This window comes from Crassostrea angulata, chromosome 1, assembly GCF_025612915.1.
Source record: "Crassostrea angulata isolate pt1a10 chromosome 1, ASM2561291v2, whole genome shotgun sequence".
Lineage (NCBI taxonomy): Eukaryota > Metazoa > Mollusca > Bivalvia > Ostreida > Ostreidae > Magallana > Magallana angulata.
The window spans coordinates 4,543,281-4,562,918 of record NC_069111.1 but is presented as its reverse complement, the minus strand read 5'-3'; the positions used below and the strand labels follow the sequence as shown (position 1 = coordinate 4,562,918).

Genomic DNA, 19,638 nt, shown 5'->3' with positions numbered 1-19,638 from the left:
CATCACTTCCTTATCATTAAACATAAAAGTGAGCTCACTTTATCGGACAGTATTACAAAGTAGAAATGCAAAAAGGGCATGTAAAAATACCTGATAGGGCCACATGTAGTGTTTTGTTGTCATGCATGTTGTTGCAGACGGCTCAGCATCCAATTTTGCGGAACAATCATTGTGGCGAAACGAATTAAATGAGTATCCGCACCCGATGCATTTAGGCGCGGATCTGATTTTTTTTCATTTTGAAGTAAGTATTTTAAATCAAAACGATTTACAGAAATTTTCAAAAGTTAAAAAAATGACTGAATTGACGTGTCCAACCAGTTGACCTCTATTAGGACAGACAGTGACACTATATATATCTACAGTTTAACATTTAGATTTTTTTTTTTTTTCATTTTCTGAACCACTAAATAAATGAAATTTCAAATAATATCAAATCATTTTCAATTTACTACTGTCAAAATATAATTCCAATTTGCAGGATATCACTCTTGAAATGTACTGATAGATTCCAACTATCATCATCTTTTGGTCCCCTTGTAACGGACATATTGTACTTATTAGATAGACTGAGTATAAATAGTTTTATCAAAATAAATCCAATACAAATATGTCTATGTAAGTGGGAAAATAGTCTATAGCTTGAGTGTCTGTTTGGTAAATAAAAAACATTGCGTATCCTAGAAAATATGATTTTTTGTTCATTTTTGTACAAGTTGATAATACTTCTAAGTTTGTATACTATTAGTTAATATTGTCTCAATGCAATTTTTTCTCATTCAGTTTCTGATGAACGAAATGCTTGTGAAAAAATCCGTCGGTCTTATGATTATCAATGTTTCATTTACTGTGATTTCTCCTGATTTCTAAAAAATAAAATTTTGTTTTCACAACTTCTGATCAACCAAATAACAATCTAGATACTTTGAGTCAATCACAGGGGCATCGTATCTGCTCTACACTCTATGATATATGTAAAGAATACACTATTATTTATATACACGTATGTCATAGAGTGTAGAGCAGATACGATGCCCTTGTGAGTCAATTGTCCTAGTATTCATAATATGATCATTCAATAATCTTTTAAACTGCCTTTCAGTGCATTCTTAGCAGTGTCAAGTTAATTAAGTGACGGCGTTTGTTCGAATATATAAAATAAATAATATTTATCATAATTGTTCATGTTATTTCATACTTTTGAGGTTGACTATGCGTTCATTAGTTTGTGACGGCTCACTTTCAAACACATGTAGCATAATCATCCAGGAGTATGTGTTTTTTCTAAAACTGCAATTTCACTGTTAATTTCCTCATTTTTGCTTTCATTTTTTACATGCTACAAAAAAAAAGAAAGTCAGAAGTCAACTCCTTCAAATAAAAAATTTTTACTGCGAGAAAAAGTGGGAATGGTGGGTGGACAGCCATGCCTGCTTCAATCAAACTGAACCACCAAAGGAAGCATTTCATTAATTGTTCAAGATGGTCATAAAGATTACCACAAGACCCTCTGGTTTGCAAGTTGTGTCAGACTGCCAATTTACAATCATGTAATTAAATATAAGAATATTCTAGTATCACTTCAAATTTCAGTTAAAACTTTTTAGATCTCTTGTTATAATCTTAAGTATACCACAGAAGAGATATTCAATTGTCAAACTGAAAAGCTGATCAATTCAAGGATAGCGACTTCATTTTGTTAAAAATCCCAACATCTAATGATATTATATTGTAATTGTCCAGTAATTTCTAGATTTCTTCCAGAGGGTGCTATTAAACTATGTGGCAAAAAAGTTTTCTAATTCCAAATATTTTGACAAAAGATATTCAAGTTATAATAGAATTGTCTTCATTCAATAATCATAAAATCTATCATGTCTAGTTGTTTGAACAAAGACATTGAAACATTTGATAGGGAGAGAGAATTTAAAGAAAACAAGATGTTTGTGAAATATTTATGTCGCCTTTCCTTGGAAACATCAGCGAAGAAAATAAACATAAACAGCACATAATTGGAATTTTTCTAAAGGGGCATAACTCTATTGAAAATTGTTCGATCGTACCCAAAATCAAACTTCACCTTATTATGATAAATCTGTATACCAAATTTCATTTCAATACGTGAAACCTCTGCAACGGATATGAATGGAAACTGTTCGTGAACCGACTGACAGACCAACAGAAAGACAGACGGACAACAGCAAAGAAATAAAAAATCTAAAAGATTGGCCTACTACTGTATAAGTGTATTTCAAATGACAAAAAAATTCCATCATATGTTGATTTTATTATTTCATATGTACAAAATTGATATTTGATATGTGTAAAGATTGTATATAAAACAACTAATGAATATACTATTTTAAAGTCTGTTTTACAGTCGGATAAATAATACTTGGAATATACCAGTTTATATATATTAGTAAATTCAATACATGTACAACTTGGAATATTTGACTGTGTATAATTAATATACACATGAAACTTAAAACAACAGTTAAAATAAATAACAAATTAAGTCAGTTTTCAGCAAGTTTTGCTAAAATATTTTCTGGTCCCTGAAATCACATACTGGTATACATGTAAATTATTCAAATGATTTCCTGAGTTGCTGCCCCTGGTTTCATCCTTCTTCCTCTTTTTTAGATTTAAACATTTTATTCAGTTGTCTTTTCCTCCTGAACCTCGGCTTGCCTTCATCTGGATCCTTTGTGTTCACATATCCTGGTGAAATACAAATAAGATTCTATGTAAATTTTTAACAAAAATTAGCTTGCCTTTGTATGTTAATTTTAAGGTTTTATCACCTTCCACAACCATTTGTGTATACTGCATCAAAGACTCTGTGTTTGTGAGTGTGTTTGTGTGTGTGTGTTTGTGTACAAAAACTGACCTCTTTCCTCACACTCCAAAGTGTCCTCCATCCCGATGTCCCAGAAATGTTCTGGAGTTCCAGGAGCGGCATGCTTGGCGCGGTGTCTGGAACACGTCTGGAGTCTCTTCTGTATCTCCTCCTCAGACAGACCCATCCCCTCAAAGTACTGTAAACAGGTATATCAAACATTTCTTGAAAAAGGATTCTTTCTTTCAATATCATTAATTACTATAGAAGGCAGGATGGAAATCAGTGCTTGAAGAAAGGTTCATTGCAGCATTATCAATTAAAGGCTAACTAACATCACAGGGAAATTTCTGTCTTTTTTTTGGTGTTAGTGAATATTCATTTACTGGGTACATGTAATGAATATCAGAATGATGAAATCTAAGCTCAATCTTTTCTGTTTCTCATTTTTGCGGCACTTAATAAGGACCATTTTTACAAGTAAGTCACAAACTACACCAGAAATGTTATGTTGTTAAAATAAGATTGCCATTCAGACAGGAGTTCTGGTGAGGACCTAACCAAAGGCCCATTTAAAGCAAACTACACATTCATAGCATTCAGGGTCAAATTGTTCATCCTGGGTTAAACTCATGTCCTGGTATATATTGTACAGGGAAGGGGTCTACCTTACTGTGAATATATTTGTGAATGAGACTGAATATTACAGCCAACTACATGTTCATTAATTGACTGACCTCCCGGCACTCCCCACATTTGTGAGCCGGCAGACGTCGGCGCTCGTCTTGCTTCCTGACGACGTCCACATGAGCAAAGTTTGGCTGCTCCTTACCAGGTACTCTGTTGATAGATGTAATCACACAATTACTGAAAGCAGGGACTAACTACAGGATATTTATATTGCTTCAACGCTCTGAGCTAAAGCGGTACAAATTTTTACTTTAAAGCAAATTTAGCAATTGTTAACCCTTTTGAGGGGCCATTGAAGCCCATTAAGAAAACAAGAGGCCCATGGGCCTTATTAGTCACCTGAGTAACTGCAGTGTGGCTTTTGCAATTTATTTTCATGTGCATTATAATTACAAGGCTAATGAAATCATTTTTAATATTCCGGGATTTTTTAATCAAATACACTTTCTAAATTTTTTAAAGAAATTATTAAAAAATTGTAGCATAACACACAGTGACATAATTGAACAAGTCTTAAATACTAAGAAAATAATCAGTCTTAAGTACTAAGAAAATAATCAGTCAAAATCACACCACCCTATCTAATATAATCACAAGAGCCCTGCCTAAACACCAGAATCCCTGACCCAAGGGCCATGAAATTCATAATTTTGGAAGAGGCACTCTACCTTATCATAACTACTGGTATGTATTTAATTCATTGGATAAATATCCAGGAGCAGAGGAGATGATTTTGAAAGAATTACTGCATTCATTTAAAGCCCCATCCTTACACAAGAACCCCAACCCAGAGGCCATAAACTTTACAATTTTGGAAGAGGCACTCCTCTGCATCAGAACTACATACCTAAAGTTCATTTGCTTAATAATTAGAAGCGAAGGAGAAGATTTTCAAAGAATTAAGCCCTGGTACACCCCAAGCTTTTGTTAAGAAGCATCATTGAGAGAATCTATATCATGAATCATTTACTAGATCTTGACCTTAAGAAAAGATTAGAAAATACTACATGTCAAAGAACATGTTAGTGCCATTAAGGTTTTAGTGATCAAAACAAATTTGGTCTCACGTAAGTCACCTGCTTACAAATAAAATTGCTAAAACTGTCTAACACATTTTAAAGAAGCAAGGAGCTAAAATTGTCTAACATACAGGTAACTCTCGATAGCTCGAAGTCCATGGGACCAAGGAAAAACTTCGGGGTTTCAAGAGTTCGAGTTTTCAAGAGTTCGGAATTTTCCGGGTTGACCGACGGGTTTTAAAATTAGTCTTACCGGATGTTATGATGAAGCCATTTATTTAGTTCTAACCTTTCGCACCTGATTAAACAACGTTTTCTTTTCAGTAAAATATACAGTACTGGATATTATTAAAACTAAATACAAACAACTATTGAATAAATTCATGATAATTATTTATTTCATGTATCATAGACCAAATTGCTCAATACAACTGGACTGCAAGACGATCGACATGTCATAAATGTGATAACTGAGTATCACCCATTGTTCTCACTGTACGGGTCCTTCACCAGCTGTAAGAAGTTGTTCAGCAATAATCATTATTATGACAATAATGCTAATAAGCTTAATTTTTACAGTTTTATAATTCTAAATTTTGACCATGGCTCAATTTATATTAATGTTTCGTGTTAATTTAATTAATTTCTCATTTTCATTGCATCTCCAAAATATCATAAAACGGTTGATAATAAATTAGGTATCGGTATGGTCAATCATCAAACAATTATCACCTTGCAGGACAAGACAACTCGTGACGCAGGTCCTGCGTCGAACGCCTGGAGCCATTTAAATGGCCAAGTAGGTGTTAATTAGGTATAGCACTTGGAGATACATAGCGACTTCGAGGTATTGAGAGTAAGAAACTATATAATATGAACAACAGGACTGCAGTTTGACTTCGAGAGATCAAGGGTTTCGAGAGATCAAGAGTTCGAGAAATCAATAGTAAATTTGCTTAGTTATATAGGGAAAAAATCGGGACCCTAGACTCACTTCGAGCGATCAAGAACTGATGAGTCATCAAAAACGAAGCAGACAAGGACATTAACAGCTTACATATGTGTTTATTCTGAAAACGTTTTGTTTTTTTTTCATTGAAAATGTTTTACACAATTCCCGTCATTATGACCATTGTCTAAGTTATCCAATCTTCTACAGCAACTTATCCAACAGTGCTTACGCATCAAAACATATGAAGTAACGAACCAGTTATAACTTTTGACCTCATTCAGAATTAAGTTGCTGTCTGCCATAGTGTTTTCCTGGTTTACAAATTTTATGAAAACCAACATTTCTCATATAAATCTGTCAGTCTCCCACATCTTATTGATAATGGGGCACACACTAAAATTTCATGGTTAATTCCCTATCTAGATAATTCTTTAATAACACTGGCTAAATTGCTAACTTTGTTCATAAACAGTAGGAAGAAAGAAAGGCACCAATATTTACCTGTCAAAGCTATCATCATGATTTGGCATCAAACTTTCACTATTGGAATCTACAAGGATATTGAATATGCATGTTAACTGTATATTTTTTATTTTCTAAAAGATATGATTTAAGACATGTATTACAGTACATATATATCAAATAGATTCACATTTATTATGCAATTTACTTTTAAAATGATGGTATACTTTATACAGGGTTATTTTTCGCCTTGTGTTATTTTTCCCTATTAGACTTGCAAACGACTTCGCCCCGAGTGTCCTGAATTCGCCCAGATTCACTTGTGTTAATAGAGATGTAAATTGGAGACATTGTAATTCGCCCAGTCTAAAATAAGGGCAAAAATAAAACAGGGGTGAATATTTCCTGTAATAAGCCTGTGTAATGAAGAATAATGACCCCCGTAGAATAATGACCGGGGGTCATTTTTCGACGTAGAATAAGGACCCCCCGGTCATTATTCTACGCAGAAAAATGACCCCCCGGTCATTATTCTACGTAGAAAAATGACCCCTTTGCCTGAAGAATAAGTGTCATTTTCATAAAAATGAGCATGAAGAAAAGTGACCCCTGTAGAAAAATGACCCCCTTGTAGATTAAAGTTTTTCAATATATTTTTTAGTATTTGTGAAATAGTCTTTACACTATTGTAATTTTTACTGCTGCAGTTTACAGAAAGTAACAGAAATTATAATTCATATTCAAATAATCTTAAAAATTCTTCCGTTTTAACAAGACATTGACGTATTGCATCGGGGTATGGTTGTCATCTTAAAGGGGCATGGTCACGATTTTAGTCAACAAAAATATTTTCCGATTTTAGTGTTCAAAATGCTTCAGTAAGGCATTTTTAATAGGCAACCAAAATTTGAGTGTCATACGTTACATTTTGAATGTTGAAGTGAAAATTCTAATTTTAGACCTAATGAATGTGTTAAACGTAAGGAACTGTTTATTTATGCTTAAAATGAACAAGAAGATAGACAAATCAGCTTGAAAAAGATTTTTTACTGGTATATTAAACCTATGTAAACAACAACAGGGCACGAGCCTTGTTTACATGACAAAGAATTGTGAGCCATGTATCTTGCTTATAACTCTACAACTGACCCTCAAATTTCATTTGATCAGTAGAAATGCTTTCCTTAAGCATTGTAACTAATGAAAACAGAAAAATAGAATTTGACCAAAATCGTGATCATGCCCCTTTAACAATTATATTTACATATATCTATGGTGTTCCGATAGGGCCACTCCAAACTTAATATAGGGCGAAGATGCGAAGTTGAAAAGGCGATAGTGCGAAGGCGAAGGAGCAAAAATGGGAAGATGCAACGACGAAGCGCGAAGATGTGATACCTAAAGTGCGAAGGCGAAGGAGCGATACTACTATCTCTCCTTCCCAACTTCGCACTCTGGCCTTCGCATCTTCGCACTTTCGCCGACGCCTTTTTTGATTGCATTCAGCAAGTCTCGGTCGATTACATAGAATTTAATGCAGGCACCGTATTGCCAAGGTTTTTCGATTAATCCAGGCTATTATTGGTACGCATGCGCTAGGCCATCGCGCTTACTATGAATGTTTATAAATATTCTAATGTTTACATGTGACATATATGTTTAACAGTGCTGACTATGCCTAATTATTACATACTCCACACAAAATTTAATGTCCACCATAGTGTGTACATACATGTATGCACTTCCAGACTCCTATCACTTACCAGCCGTCTGTTTACCGTGGACCAAACAAAGTAACATTCAAATTTCATTATGCGACACTCCTTGCTCATGCCTGGATCTAGAGGGGGGACAGAGGGTCCGTCCTCCGGGAAAATTCAATATTAATAATTTCACGCAGTAAAAGGGGAGAGGGGGTCCGGACCCTATCCCCCTGAATAATTTAATTTTATTAATTTTATAAAAATAAAATTTCCAAAATATGCCTCGGAACTCTTAAACGATAGAGAGTTCTGCAATTTTAAAACATAGGTAATCACAGATTACAAAGCTCACCGAGACGAGACATCACCTTTATGAGGCATCACCTTTATGAGACCACCTTTATCATATTATATGAAAACCATCCTTTATGATCTTGGATATTCATGGATTCTGTTTCGACACATTATCGTATATCATCTGTTGAAAAATTGTATAATAATCATATGATCATATGTTAATCAATACAATAATATAAAATTAAAAATTGCATCCTATCATACTTACAATATATATCATATAGTACCAAAAAATACCGTACAAAAATTGTGAGATATGATATTGTAACGTATGATATTACATTTTATTGTGTTATACATTATTGTATTTGATCAAATAATACAATATCATAAAAAATAATACAACATCGTATTATATGAAACAATATCATATTGCAATAATACATCATAACATTGAAACATGTGTTATTATATTGTATAATTTAGTATGCTATTTTATTGTATGATACTGTATCATATTTGATAAATGATATGATATTGTATTATATGATTCAATAAAATTTGATACAACATTGTATCACATCAAATGATACAATATCATGGGATAAAATAAAATATTATATAATACAATTATGTTATACATATTGTATCATATGATACAATAATATATATTACAACAGCATAAAATACTATTTCATGTAATATGATAATATATCATATAAACCAATATTATATTATACAATGTCGTATGATACAATATTTTATAATATAACAATATCATATATACAATTTCATTTGATATAATTCTATATTACAGAAACCAATATCATATTATACAATACTGTATGATACAATATCATAGAATATACAATATTATATCATAGGATGCAATATTATATAATGCAATATCATATGTAATACTATAATGTGATTTCATAATTAATTAATAAAACAATATAATTTTATTCAATATTGTATCATAATTTACCATACTATACAGAACAATATCATGATACAATATCATATCATAAAATATAAAAAAAAAATTATACAATATTATATCGTATCATATAACATTTTACAATATAACATATGGTATTATATTGTATCCTATTAAACAATAGTGTTTCATATCATACAATACTATATCATATGAATCATGTTATATCATTTAACAACAGCTACATCTATCTATCAAGCAGGTTTGAGTAAGGTAAGAGATTTCTTTAGCATCCTTGATAATGGAGATCAGGCTCTGCATCTGAAGCAACCTCTGCGTTTCATTTATAGTATAGTTAAATCAACTATGCAAGCTATCATCTATAAAACAGGTGACCTGTTCCGAAAAACTAAACCTCATCAAGCATCATAAACCTATGGCTCAGATTCAGCATTCAAGCCTCTCAGGTGCATCAGTATCATAAGACGCACCATCCATGCAAGTTTGGTGAAGTTAGGACCAGTAATAACTAAGATATCATCATCAGAGGGCACCAGCAATTAAAACCTTTACCTCCTCAAGCATCCCCAACCTATGGCTCTGATTCAGCATCCATGCCTGTCAGGTGCATCTGTATCATAAGACTCACCATCCATTCAGGTTAGGTGAAATACAGGACCTGCACCAAAAACTTTAACCAGCTCCGGACGCCAACGCCGGGAGTATAGCATAAGCTCAACTTGACTTCGTCTCGGTGAGCTAAAAAGGCGTAAGCGCGAAGATTCGAAGGCGAGAGTGCGAAGTTGCAAAGGCAAAGAAGCAATAGTAGTATCACTTCTTCCCCTTCGCAACTTGGCACTTTCGTCTTCGCATCTTCGCGCTTCGCCGTCGCATCTTTTATATTCTTTCTATTGTTCATGAATTATACTTGCATTGAGGATTTCCACTATTACAAACTGCTGGTTATGCAAGTGCATCACGCGGAATTAATGATGAAACTAAAATCATGAAAAGTTTACTCCACTGCTAGGCATTATAACCAAGCTGAATTTGTTAGGCACTGACCGCAGCCATTACGCCAGTAGAGGTTAACAGCCAATAAGGAAAATCGTCAAAGTACTGAGAGTACTCGTACAGAAAATATATTTTACTTTATCGTCGGCATACTTTAGTAAGTTTAGTTAATATCAAGATGATTAATGCATCACATAGTTTGTATGAGCATTGGTAACTTTGGATACAATAAAGATCGTGTGATCAAAATCAAGGGGGATATAAACCCCAAACATGGGCCCTAACCTCTTATCAACGCTTTTAGAAACAAGCGTTTCTTATTACAATCGATCAGTGTTTATTATGTATTAAGATTTACTATAGTCAGGTACTCTTCACACATTTGCTCTAAAAGAATAAAGTCTATTCATGATCACAAATACAACATTACAACAAATGTTTAGAATATTGATGTTCATGTAGTACGTAGAAGAAAACAAAACTAACGCAAAATGATTTTTTTAAAATCACTTTCCTCAAGAAATGTAAATAAGAAGAATTCATATTCCTACGTTACTTGTCCCCTTAGTTTTTTTCCATAAAGATATATACATGTATCATTCTAAGATTGACAATTCATTCACCAGTGAATATTGCTTATATTATAACAACAATTATCCTTTAATGATTATTGTTCGTTAATTATCACATAATATCCTCATTGTGTACGAATCTGTCTTTATTTGCGTCATTTCCCGCCGTATGTCGATGAGAAAAGTGACGTAACTGTTAACAATCAATTTGTGGCAATGTAAGAGTATTTTGTGTGTGCCTGCTACGGATATGAAAAACTATATACCGCGATTTAATTACAAATTCGGTGTTTATAACTACAAAAGCAGTTGAACAGAAAAAATAAGTAAAATTCAAAGTCATATATTGGATACGGTGTAACCAATTTCTATTCATGTTTACGAGGGGGGGGGGGGGGTCATTTTTCTATGGGGGTCATTTTTCTTCATGTTTAACATGAAGAAAAATAACCCCTGGGTCTTTTTCCTTCAGAAAAATCCAATTATTCTTCAGCTAGGGGGGGGGGGGGGTCATTATTCTACGTCGAAATATGACCCCCGGTCATTATTCTACGAGGGTCATTATTCTTCATTACACCTGCATTAATATTACCCTCTGAGTTGTCAGGAATCCTAATAATTTTTCTCTTTCCACTGCTTAACACTGCACTACAGGGAACAGATAGGGAGCCATCCTCCACTCCATGAGGTGGATTCTCAACATCAATATAGGTGGAGGTTAGTGGATTAGGAGCCTTTCTCAAATCCTCGATTCTGAAATCTGTCAGGTTCCCGATCTGTGAGCTGTTTTCTGCTCTGTCGATCTCTGTATAGGACTCCACGTTCCATGCTCCGTCTTCCTCTGTATAGGGCTCTATGTCGGGTAAATCATCAGACTTCAGACTCTGAGAGTCGTCACACAGCACAGACAGTTGTACCACTGGGTCAATGCTTCCATTCAGAGGAACCCCCACAGACGCTGGCTCTGGACATATCTCCACTGACCCAGGGGGAACAGTCTCATCAGGGTCACAGTCAATAGGGGTCTGTCTATTTTTCCTTTTTCTCTTTTTGAAACTGAGGACATTACCAGCTGATTTTATACATTTCATTGGTGTTATGTGTCGTTTGAATAGTGACAGATTATCTTTCTGCGCCACGTCCACATCTGCATACTCACAACTACTTTTTTCCTGGTCTCTAAGAGACAGTTCAATGGCCTCCTGGATATCATCTGATTCTGTGGACTTCTCTGGCTGGGGTTTTGTGGGAACATTCATAAACACCTGACTCGGTGTACTCTGTCTCAGGGTCGGGGAATCCTTTACCGCTGGCTTAGTCGAGTTAAGCCAACTCTCACCGTTCTCCGACTTCCTCTTCCTCTCCTCCGAACACGACAGTTTACTTTGGTTAAGTCTCCCTCTCTGCCTGCTGCCCTGAGACAGACTCCTGAATTTACTCAATGAACTGTTAGCAACAGGAGACACAATACTCTCACAGTCCTCAGCAAACAATCGAGACTTGGCAGGGCTACCCTCCTTTGCTCCTTTTTCATCTAAGTTCTTGTTTATCTTCAGCAGTAATGGAGATTCAGCGTCAGACTCCACCCCAGCGTCTGTTTTGTTTACATCTGGAGATTCTAAATTAGACTTCTTGTAAACCTGGCATATGGGAGAGGATTGAATGTAGCCATCACATCCCTCCACTAATGGTAGTTTCTTGTCAGAATTACTGTCCTTTTCACTCGTTTTCTTCTTAACTTCCTCTGAATGGCACTGTCCTGTTTTCTTGTCTGCTGCCTTTCTCCTTGGAGATTTGAGGATTGTATCGGACTCTTCAGATGAAGGACTGAAGAGAGAACTACGGAGACTGTATCGATTCCCTGTCCCCTCATGTCCAGGGTCAGACTCACTGTCAGACGTTGTCCCCTCGACCCCAGCTTCTGTGTCCGGGATCAGATGATGTCCCTCCTCCTCTCCCGGAGATTCCTCATGATCCACAGCTATGATATCTGGGTCACAAGTTTCAGGAACCAACAACTGGCTGGATTCTTCCTCAGTGTAGTCTTTGGAATAAGACTTCAGACTCTGAGAGTCGTCACACAGCACAGACAGTTGTACCACTGGGTCAATGCTTCCATTCAGAGGAACCCCCACAGACACTGGCTCTGGACATATCTCCACTGACCCAGGGGGAACAGTCTCATCAGGGTCAGACTCACTGTCAGACGTTGTCCCCTCGACCCCAGCTTCTGTGTCCGGGATCAGATGATGTCCCTCCTCCTCTCCCGGAGATTCCTCATGATCCACAGCTATGATATCTGGGTCACAAGTTTCAGGAACCAACAACTGGCTGGATTCTTCCTCAGTGTAGTCTTTGGAATAAGACTTCAGACTCTGAGAGTCGTCGCACAGCACAGACAGTTGTACCACTGGGTCAATGCTTCCATTCAGAGGAACCCCCACAGACACTGGCTCTGGACATATCTCCACTGACCCAGGGGGAACAGTCTCATCAGGGTCAGACTCACTGTCAGACGTTGTCCCCTCGACCCCAGCTTCTGTGTCCGGGATCAGATGATGTCCCTCCTCCTCTCCCGGAGATTCCTCATGATCCACAGCTATGATATCTGGGTCACAAGTTTCAGGAACCAACAACTGGCTGGATTCTTCCTCAGTGTAGTCTTTGGAATAAGACTTCAGACTCTGAGAGTCGTCGCACAGCACAGACAGTTGTACCACTGGGTCAATGCTTCCATTCAGAGGAACCCCCACAGACACTGGCTCTGGACATATCTCCACTGACCCAGGGGGAACAGTCTCATCAGGGTCAGACTCACTGTCAGACGTTGTCCCCTCGACCCCAGCTTCTGTGTCCGGGATCAGATGATGTCCCTCCTCCTCTCCCGGAGATTCCTCATGATCCACAGCTATGATATCTGGGTCACAAGTTTCAGGAACCAACAACTGGCTGGATTCTTCCTCAGTGTAGTCTTTGGAATAAGACTTCAGACTCTGAGAGTCGTCGCACAGCACAGACAGTTGTACCACTGGGTCAATGCTTCCATTCAGAGGAACCCCCACAGACACTGGCTCTGGACATATCTCCACTGACCCAGGGGGAACAGTCTCATCAGGGTCAGACTCACTGTCAGACGTTGTCCCCTCGACCCCAGCTTCTGTGTCCGGGATCAGATGATGTCCCTCCTCCTCTCCCGGAGATTCCTCATGATCCACAGCTATGATATCTGGGTCACAAGTTTCAGGAACCAACAACTGGCTGGATTCTTCCTCAGTGTAGTCTTTGGAATAAGACTTCAGACTCTGAGAGTCGTCACACAGCACAGACAGTTGTACCACTGGGTCAATGCTTCCATTCAGAGGAACCCCCACAGACACTGGCTCTGGACATATCTCCACTGACCCAGGGGGAACAGTCTCATCAGGGTCAGACTCACTGTCAGACGTTGTCCCCTCGACCCCAGCTTCTGTGTCCGGGATCAGATGATGTCCCTCCTCCTCTCCCGGAGATTCCTCATGATCCACAGCTATGATATCTGGGTCACAAGTTTCAGGAACCAACAACTGGCTGGATTCTTCCTCAGTGTAGTCTTTGGAATAAGACTTCAGACTCTGAGAGTCGTCGCACAGCACAGACAGTTGTACCACTGGGTCAATGCTTCCATTCAGAGGAACCCCCACAGACACTGGCTCTGGACATATCTCCACTGACCCAGGGGGAACAGTCTCATCAGGGTCAGACTCACTGTCAGACGTTGTCCCCTCGACCCCAGCTTCTGTGTCCGGGATCAGATGATGTCCCTCCTCCTCTCCCGGAGATTCCTCATGATCCACAGCTATGATATCTGGGTCACAAGTTTCAGGAACCAACAACTGGCTGGATTCTTCCTCAGTGTAGTCTTTGGAATAAGACTTCAGACTCTGAGAGTCGTCACACAGCACAGACAGTTGTACCACTGGGTCAATGCTTCCATTCAGAGGAACCCCCACAGACACTGGCTCTGGACATATCTCCACTGACCCAGGGGGAACAGTCTCATCAGGGTCAGACTCACTGTCAGACGTTGTCCCCTCGACCCCAGCTTCTGTGTCCGGGATCAGATGATGTCCCTCCTCCTCTCCCGGAGATTCCTCATGATCCACAGCTATGATATCTGGGTCACAAGTTTCAGGAACCAACAACTGGCTGGATTCTTCCTCAGTGTAGTCTTTGGAATGGATTTTTTGTCGCTTGTTTTCAGGAGAAGGATCCTAAACAGTGTGAAATGCAAAAGATTAACATAAATCAAACACAGAAAAATATTGATTATGTATAGCGTGAGGATTCAAATTTTTTTTACTTTATTAGTTTTAAATAAAAGTAGACATCATTGAGATGGTGACCATCTCAGTGGGCCCCGCTTAAACAATGAAAAATAAGATAAAAGCATTTCAGAGGATTTTGCTTTGACATTTCCTATAACAAAAAATTTTCCAAGTTGGCATAAAACTTTTAGTCAAGCTAATTACCCATTACCAACAGGCTTTTGGGGGTTTAATAAGAGCAAGATTATGCCAATGGGAAATAATTTGTGGTCTAAAACCGGATTTTAAAGAGATCTGCTATGACCTTCACATTTAACCTTGAAATTTTATTTAGAACCTTTTTAACATGGCCTTGGACTTTCATTAAATTGTAAATAGCCATTTCTTGCATCAAAACAAGTTAAAAATGACACTGGTTTCAAGCGAAATATACATCGATTGCATAGTCTTAGCTCAAAGGCTAGACAAAAAGAGAAATAGTCAGGTCTACGTCACAATGCTGTTTGACACAACTTCCCAAAGTCCAAGCTCTTGTTAAACTGGTTCGATGGTCGCTGAACACCCCTTACCCAAAAGCTCTTCTTATGTGAAATACGAGCCAGATAGGGCTAAGGGAGGACTAAATAATTTTTTTGCACTTCTGATATGACATTGACCCTTGTCTTAGAAATGTCCATCAAGGTCACTGCACACTCTGTGATGTATGAGCCAGATTGGACCAAGGGGAGATAATATATGATCTGGAGAAGGATTTTTCATACAATTCTGCTTTGACCTTAACTCTAGACCTAGAAACTTATTTGAAGGTTATTGCACACCGTTTACCAAAAGGCAATGAATACCCGAAACAGAAGACTACTGTACTGACCTCAGTGTATCTGTTTCGTTTGCGAGTGCGGAGACGTAACTTTGGACCCTTTTCCTCACTGTTGACTTTGGTGCTCTCCCCAAGGCTGGACTCTATACTCCTGTTGTCTATAGTTGCTGTGACTGCTTCTTTATTTACTGTGTTGGGTTTGTTTGGGGTGTTGCGACTTCTTGAATCTGGGCTTTCACTTCTTAAACTTGTGTTGAGGGATGCTTTCTGTTGTCTCCTTGGTTTATGTGGAGTATTACTATAGACAGATCAATTTACAAGGTATTTCAATTTATATTTTGATTGTAAAGAATATTCTACTTAATATCAAATGGACTTCTTACTTTGATGAGGTCCAAGTCTTCTCTAATGACAAATTCTTTGTGCATTCAAACAGCTGGTTTTCTGTGAAACAAATGTCACTTTTTGTTCATATTTATTTTATCAATATCAGCATATCTTTTACATTTTAATCAGCACAAACTTATGTTTTTATGCCAATCCCCCTATACATACCAAGGTCAGCTATCCTTCGGTCTTTCTCTCGTATTTTGTTGGTGTACGCCTCATTCAACCGCTGCAGGTGGTCACACATTCTACACCTCAAGCCGGAGCTTTCCCTGAAACCAATATACCATTCATTATATGCATAACCATTTCAAACCTATTCTTTCTCAAACTAAGATGTGTGTGAAACATTCTCTCCCAAACTATGAAAAAATCACATTGACCTTTGACCTTAAAGATGATCTTGATTCTATACTGACCTTGAACTTTCACTACATAATTAAAAGTTTCTGTACTGTAGCTCAGTAGTGCAAAAGATATGGCCTAGGTTAAAGTTATGGAGCAAGAAAGACAAACAATCAGACAGACAAACCAATAACAATTTCCTGAATTTTTCCCTCTTCAAAAACATAATTTTTTATCAATTTTCCTCAATGTTTGTGCTGTACCTGTGGCTTTCTTTTAGATCCTGGATCTGTTCTTTCAAACTCTCTATTGTGCTCTGCATACCAATGATTTTATTTTCAAGAGCTTTACACTCTTCCTGAAGTCTAAAGAACAAATCAAACTCAGCATTAATAATTTCTGTCGGTATACAGCATTTGTCCGAGAGTTTTCTTTTGGGATTATTTCTTTTTTTGGTTACAAAATCAGTAATTAAAACTATTCTAAATAATCCAAATTATAAAACTTGAAACTTGCCTCTGTTTGTGGTTTTGTTGAGATTCACATTTCTGTTTCCAGTGCTCTGCATTGTGAACTAGATCTAAAACAATATAAATTCCTATGAATTTGAAGAACCTTTAAAGAATATGCTTTTGTTTCTCACTTGTTATGTCTGATACAAGAGTGATCATTTTGTTACAGCATAATTTAAGTGATTATCATTAAAGAGATTGGACATTCATGACAGATAAGTAGTGTATAATCATATATTCTCCTCCCAGACCCCCCCTATCCTGTAAAAAGTCCCATCTGTAATAAAATTAAAGCATGGATTGGAAATGTTCACAGTCAGCAAGCAAACAATACCACAAACCTGACCTCTCTGTTGACTGCATGACACAATCATTTACATAATGTTAATATTTGCAAATTTATCATAAAAATGACTTCATTTTCCTCAAATGTCTTGCAATAAGTGGATACAGTACATGTATGTGAGCAGTCACCATTTTTTTTTCACAGAAATAGCTGGGTTTTTTTTTAGCCTGTTTTCAGGAATCTTTTCAAGGGGAATGGGAGAAATAATGACAGACCAGACTGGGAATCAAAGCTAGGCCCTCTGAATCTCTAGTCAGTTGCTCTACCAACTGAGCTATCTGGCGCCGGTATTCAAACCGGCCTGACCGTCACAAACAAATAATTTTGTTGGCAGAGTGAGGTATTGCATCTTGATGGCTTTTAGTAATGAACACAAATAGACATATTTCAACTCAAAATAAATTACTTTGATTCTGCACTCACTCTGTATAGGCTGTCAGCAAAATATAAAGCATAGCTTTTTTATCTTCCTGAAGTAGGTTTGTTTAGCTTCTTTAGTGCAGTTTTGCTTTTTATGTAAAACAGCTTTTGTGCCATAAGGCATGGATAAGTGTGAATACATATACTTCACATTATGTTGAATTATTACCAATCAATTATTATGTTAAACAGAACTGTTCTTCTTTGTTATTTCATTGAACTTGATTGAAGAAGTAGCTGTTTGGTCACACATAAATAGTTATACATAGCCTCAAAAATTTTAGAACTTTGATTGCAATGGAGATGAAAGATCAGGGATGGACTTGGGGCATGGTACAGCAGATGTCAGCAAACAGGCAGAAATGGAGATCCTCGGTGAAAGCTTTATGTGCTTTAAGCACGAAGAGGACTATAGTCTATGCAGCACATTTGGATGATTTTTAATTCTAAAAAATACCTGTGAAAGAAGTGCAATTGAAATCGATGAAAGGGGAAATATCCAAGATAACTTCATTCATACATTAATATAATTTTTCACTTGAAAAAAAAAATCACGGGAATAAAAACAAATTTCTTACAGAGATTTATATTGGGGAATGTTTACATCTTTTTCCATTCAGAAGTCACTCAGAATACCTTGCTTAATTTTCAACATTATCATCCGGGCTTGCTGTAATACAAAATCTCCGTAGACTTCACATTTTTCAGCCGTGTATTAAAACCTGATAAGCTAACAGGGGCATTTCAACTGAGAATTCTTGGAAAATTTTTATACTTTTGAATGAATATCGTTTGAACCCTGAGGTATTTATAAATATCAAGTAATTAAGCAAAATGTGAATTGAGGATATCTTGGGACAGAGTATAACAGGTTGGGACCAATCTCCCAAATGGGATATATAATAGCCCGTTTGGGATATAATAGCCCAAATGGAATATAAATTTAAAGTGCAAAAAATAAAAAAATTTGATTTTGAAATTTTTTATATAAATCTGCATTGGAATAGAGGGTGCGTCTTTTTACCCCAATGAACCCCAATGATACCCCCAATGATACCCCAATGAACTTTGAAATACCCAAATGATACTAAGTATGTTCATAATTGATACACTTAATGAATTTTATGTAACAACATGTTACACAAATGAAATTTCAACTACGTGCCATTTTTCACTGAATGGGCCATATATTGTAATGGGAAATGAGCTAAACTTTGACTCAAAGATTGTTTGTGACCTGTAATTATGTCCTGATGGGAGCTTTGTTCATTTGTGCTAGTGCAACATAACTTTAAGAAAAAGAGACATATCGATTCTTTTCTGTTAGAGAAATACTTCAGTTTTGATATTTTCATTTGTGAGCTTGCTCGCAGTACCTCAAGTTTCGTAAAAAAACCAAACATGATCAAAGTACTTTGTATACATGTATTAAATTATACAAAACATATCCCCAATATTAATAACACAAGGCTTTCACTTCTCTTATGAAACAGCTTACAGAACACAACAACCAGGGGTATAAATATTATAGCAATCATGCTCCACACACAAAACAATGGACTGCTTAGTTAATACTCTCTTATGTTCTGGAATTGAGATTTTAAATGTCTTCAACACTTTTCTGAGCTGTAAATGATTTTCTTCTTACAAATGCAGGTTTAACCTACATTTGGATTTTATATCTTTAATGAAATACATGTAATGAGGGTGGCACATGCACCATCAAATAATAAGAAGCTGCAGATTGCATGCCATTTTATGACAACTTTTATCTGTTGGGTTTTACAATGCATCCCTCTCCGACCAGTCATTATCCTAATCAACAGATATAGAATTATGCTTATATGCTTTCAGGACACCCATTTTACGTCCGATCTTGAGACTATTGTTGAAACTCAATGGGGTTATAGGTGCATTTTTAATTCTCTCTGTTCAAATTCACGAGGGGTTGCTGTTTTTTTTAACAATAATTTTGAATTAAAGTTACATAGAGAAAAGAAAGACAGTAATGGCAAT

General features: G+C 36.7%; 2 protein-coding genes across 3 annotated transcripts in view; both read right to left on the bottom strand.

Moving 5' to 3' along the window:
* Nucleotides 1-130, bottom strand: part of LOC128189867 (dual specificity tyrosine-phosphorylation-regulated kinase 4-like) — a 36,092-nt gene extending 35,962 nt beyond the window's left edge. The window contains exon 1 of one of the 2 annotated variants that reach the window (XM_052861659.1): nt 91-130. The gene's annotated coding sequence lies outside the window, so the exon portion shown is untranslated. The remainder of the gene's footprint in view (nt 1-90) is intronic. The other variant, XM_052861697.1, reaches the window with a different exon arrangement.
* Nucleotides 131-2,241: 2,111 nt separating this feature from the next.
* On the bottom strand, nt 2,242-16,919 carry LOC128175156 (uncharacterized). Its single transcript, XM_052840584.1, has 10 exons — nt 16,861-16,919; nt 16,608-16,709; nt 16,168-16,271; nt 15,996-16,056; nt 15,664-15,910; nt 11,084-14,741; nt 6,005-6,053; nt 3,580-3,682; nt 2,894-3,041; nt 2,242-2,724 (listed from the first exon to the last, which is right to left on the bottom strand). The coding sequence occupies exons 2-10, from the start codon at nt 16,664-16,666 to the stop codon at nt 2,624-2,626; spliced, it is 4,530 nt and encodes a 1,509-aa protein (XP_052696544.1). The 5' UTR covers nt 16,667-16,709; nt 16,861-16,919; the 3' UTR covers nt 2,242-2,623.
* Between the last annotated feature and the right edge of the window lie 2,719 nt (nt 16,920-19,638).

Coding starts and splice junctions, on each gene's coding strand:
- LOC128175156 (XM_052840584.1), bottom strand. CDS start 16,666: ATGCAGAGCACAATAGAGAGTTTGAAAGAACAGATCCAGGATCTAAAA. Junction 16,057..16,167: donor CCGAAGGATAGCTGACCTTG/GTATGTATAGGG, acceptor TTTGTTTCACAG/AAAACCAGCTGTTTGAATGC. Junction 15,911..15,995: donor AAGACTTGGACCTCATCAAA/GTAAGAAGTCCA, acceptor ATCTGTCTATAG/TAATACTCCACATAAACCAA.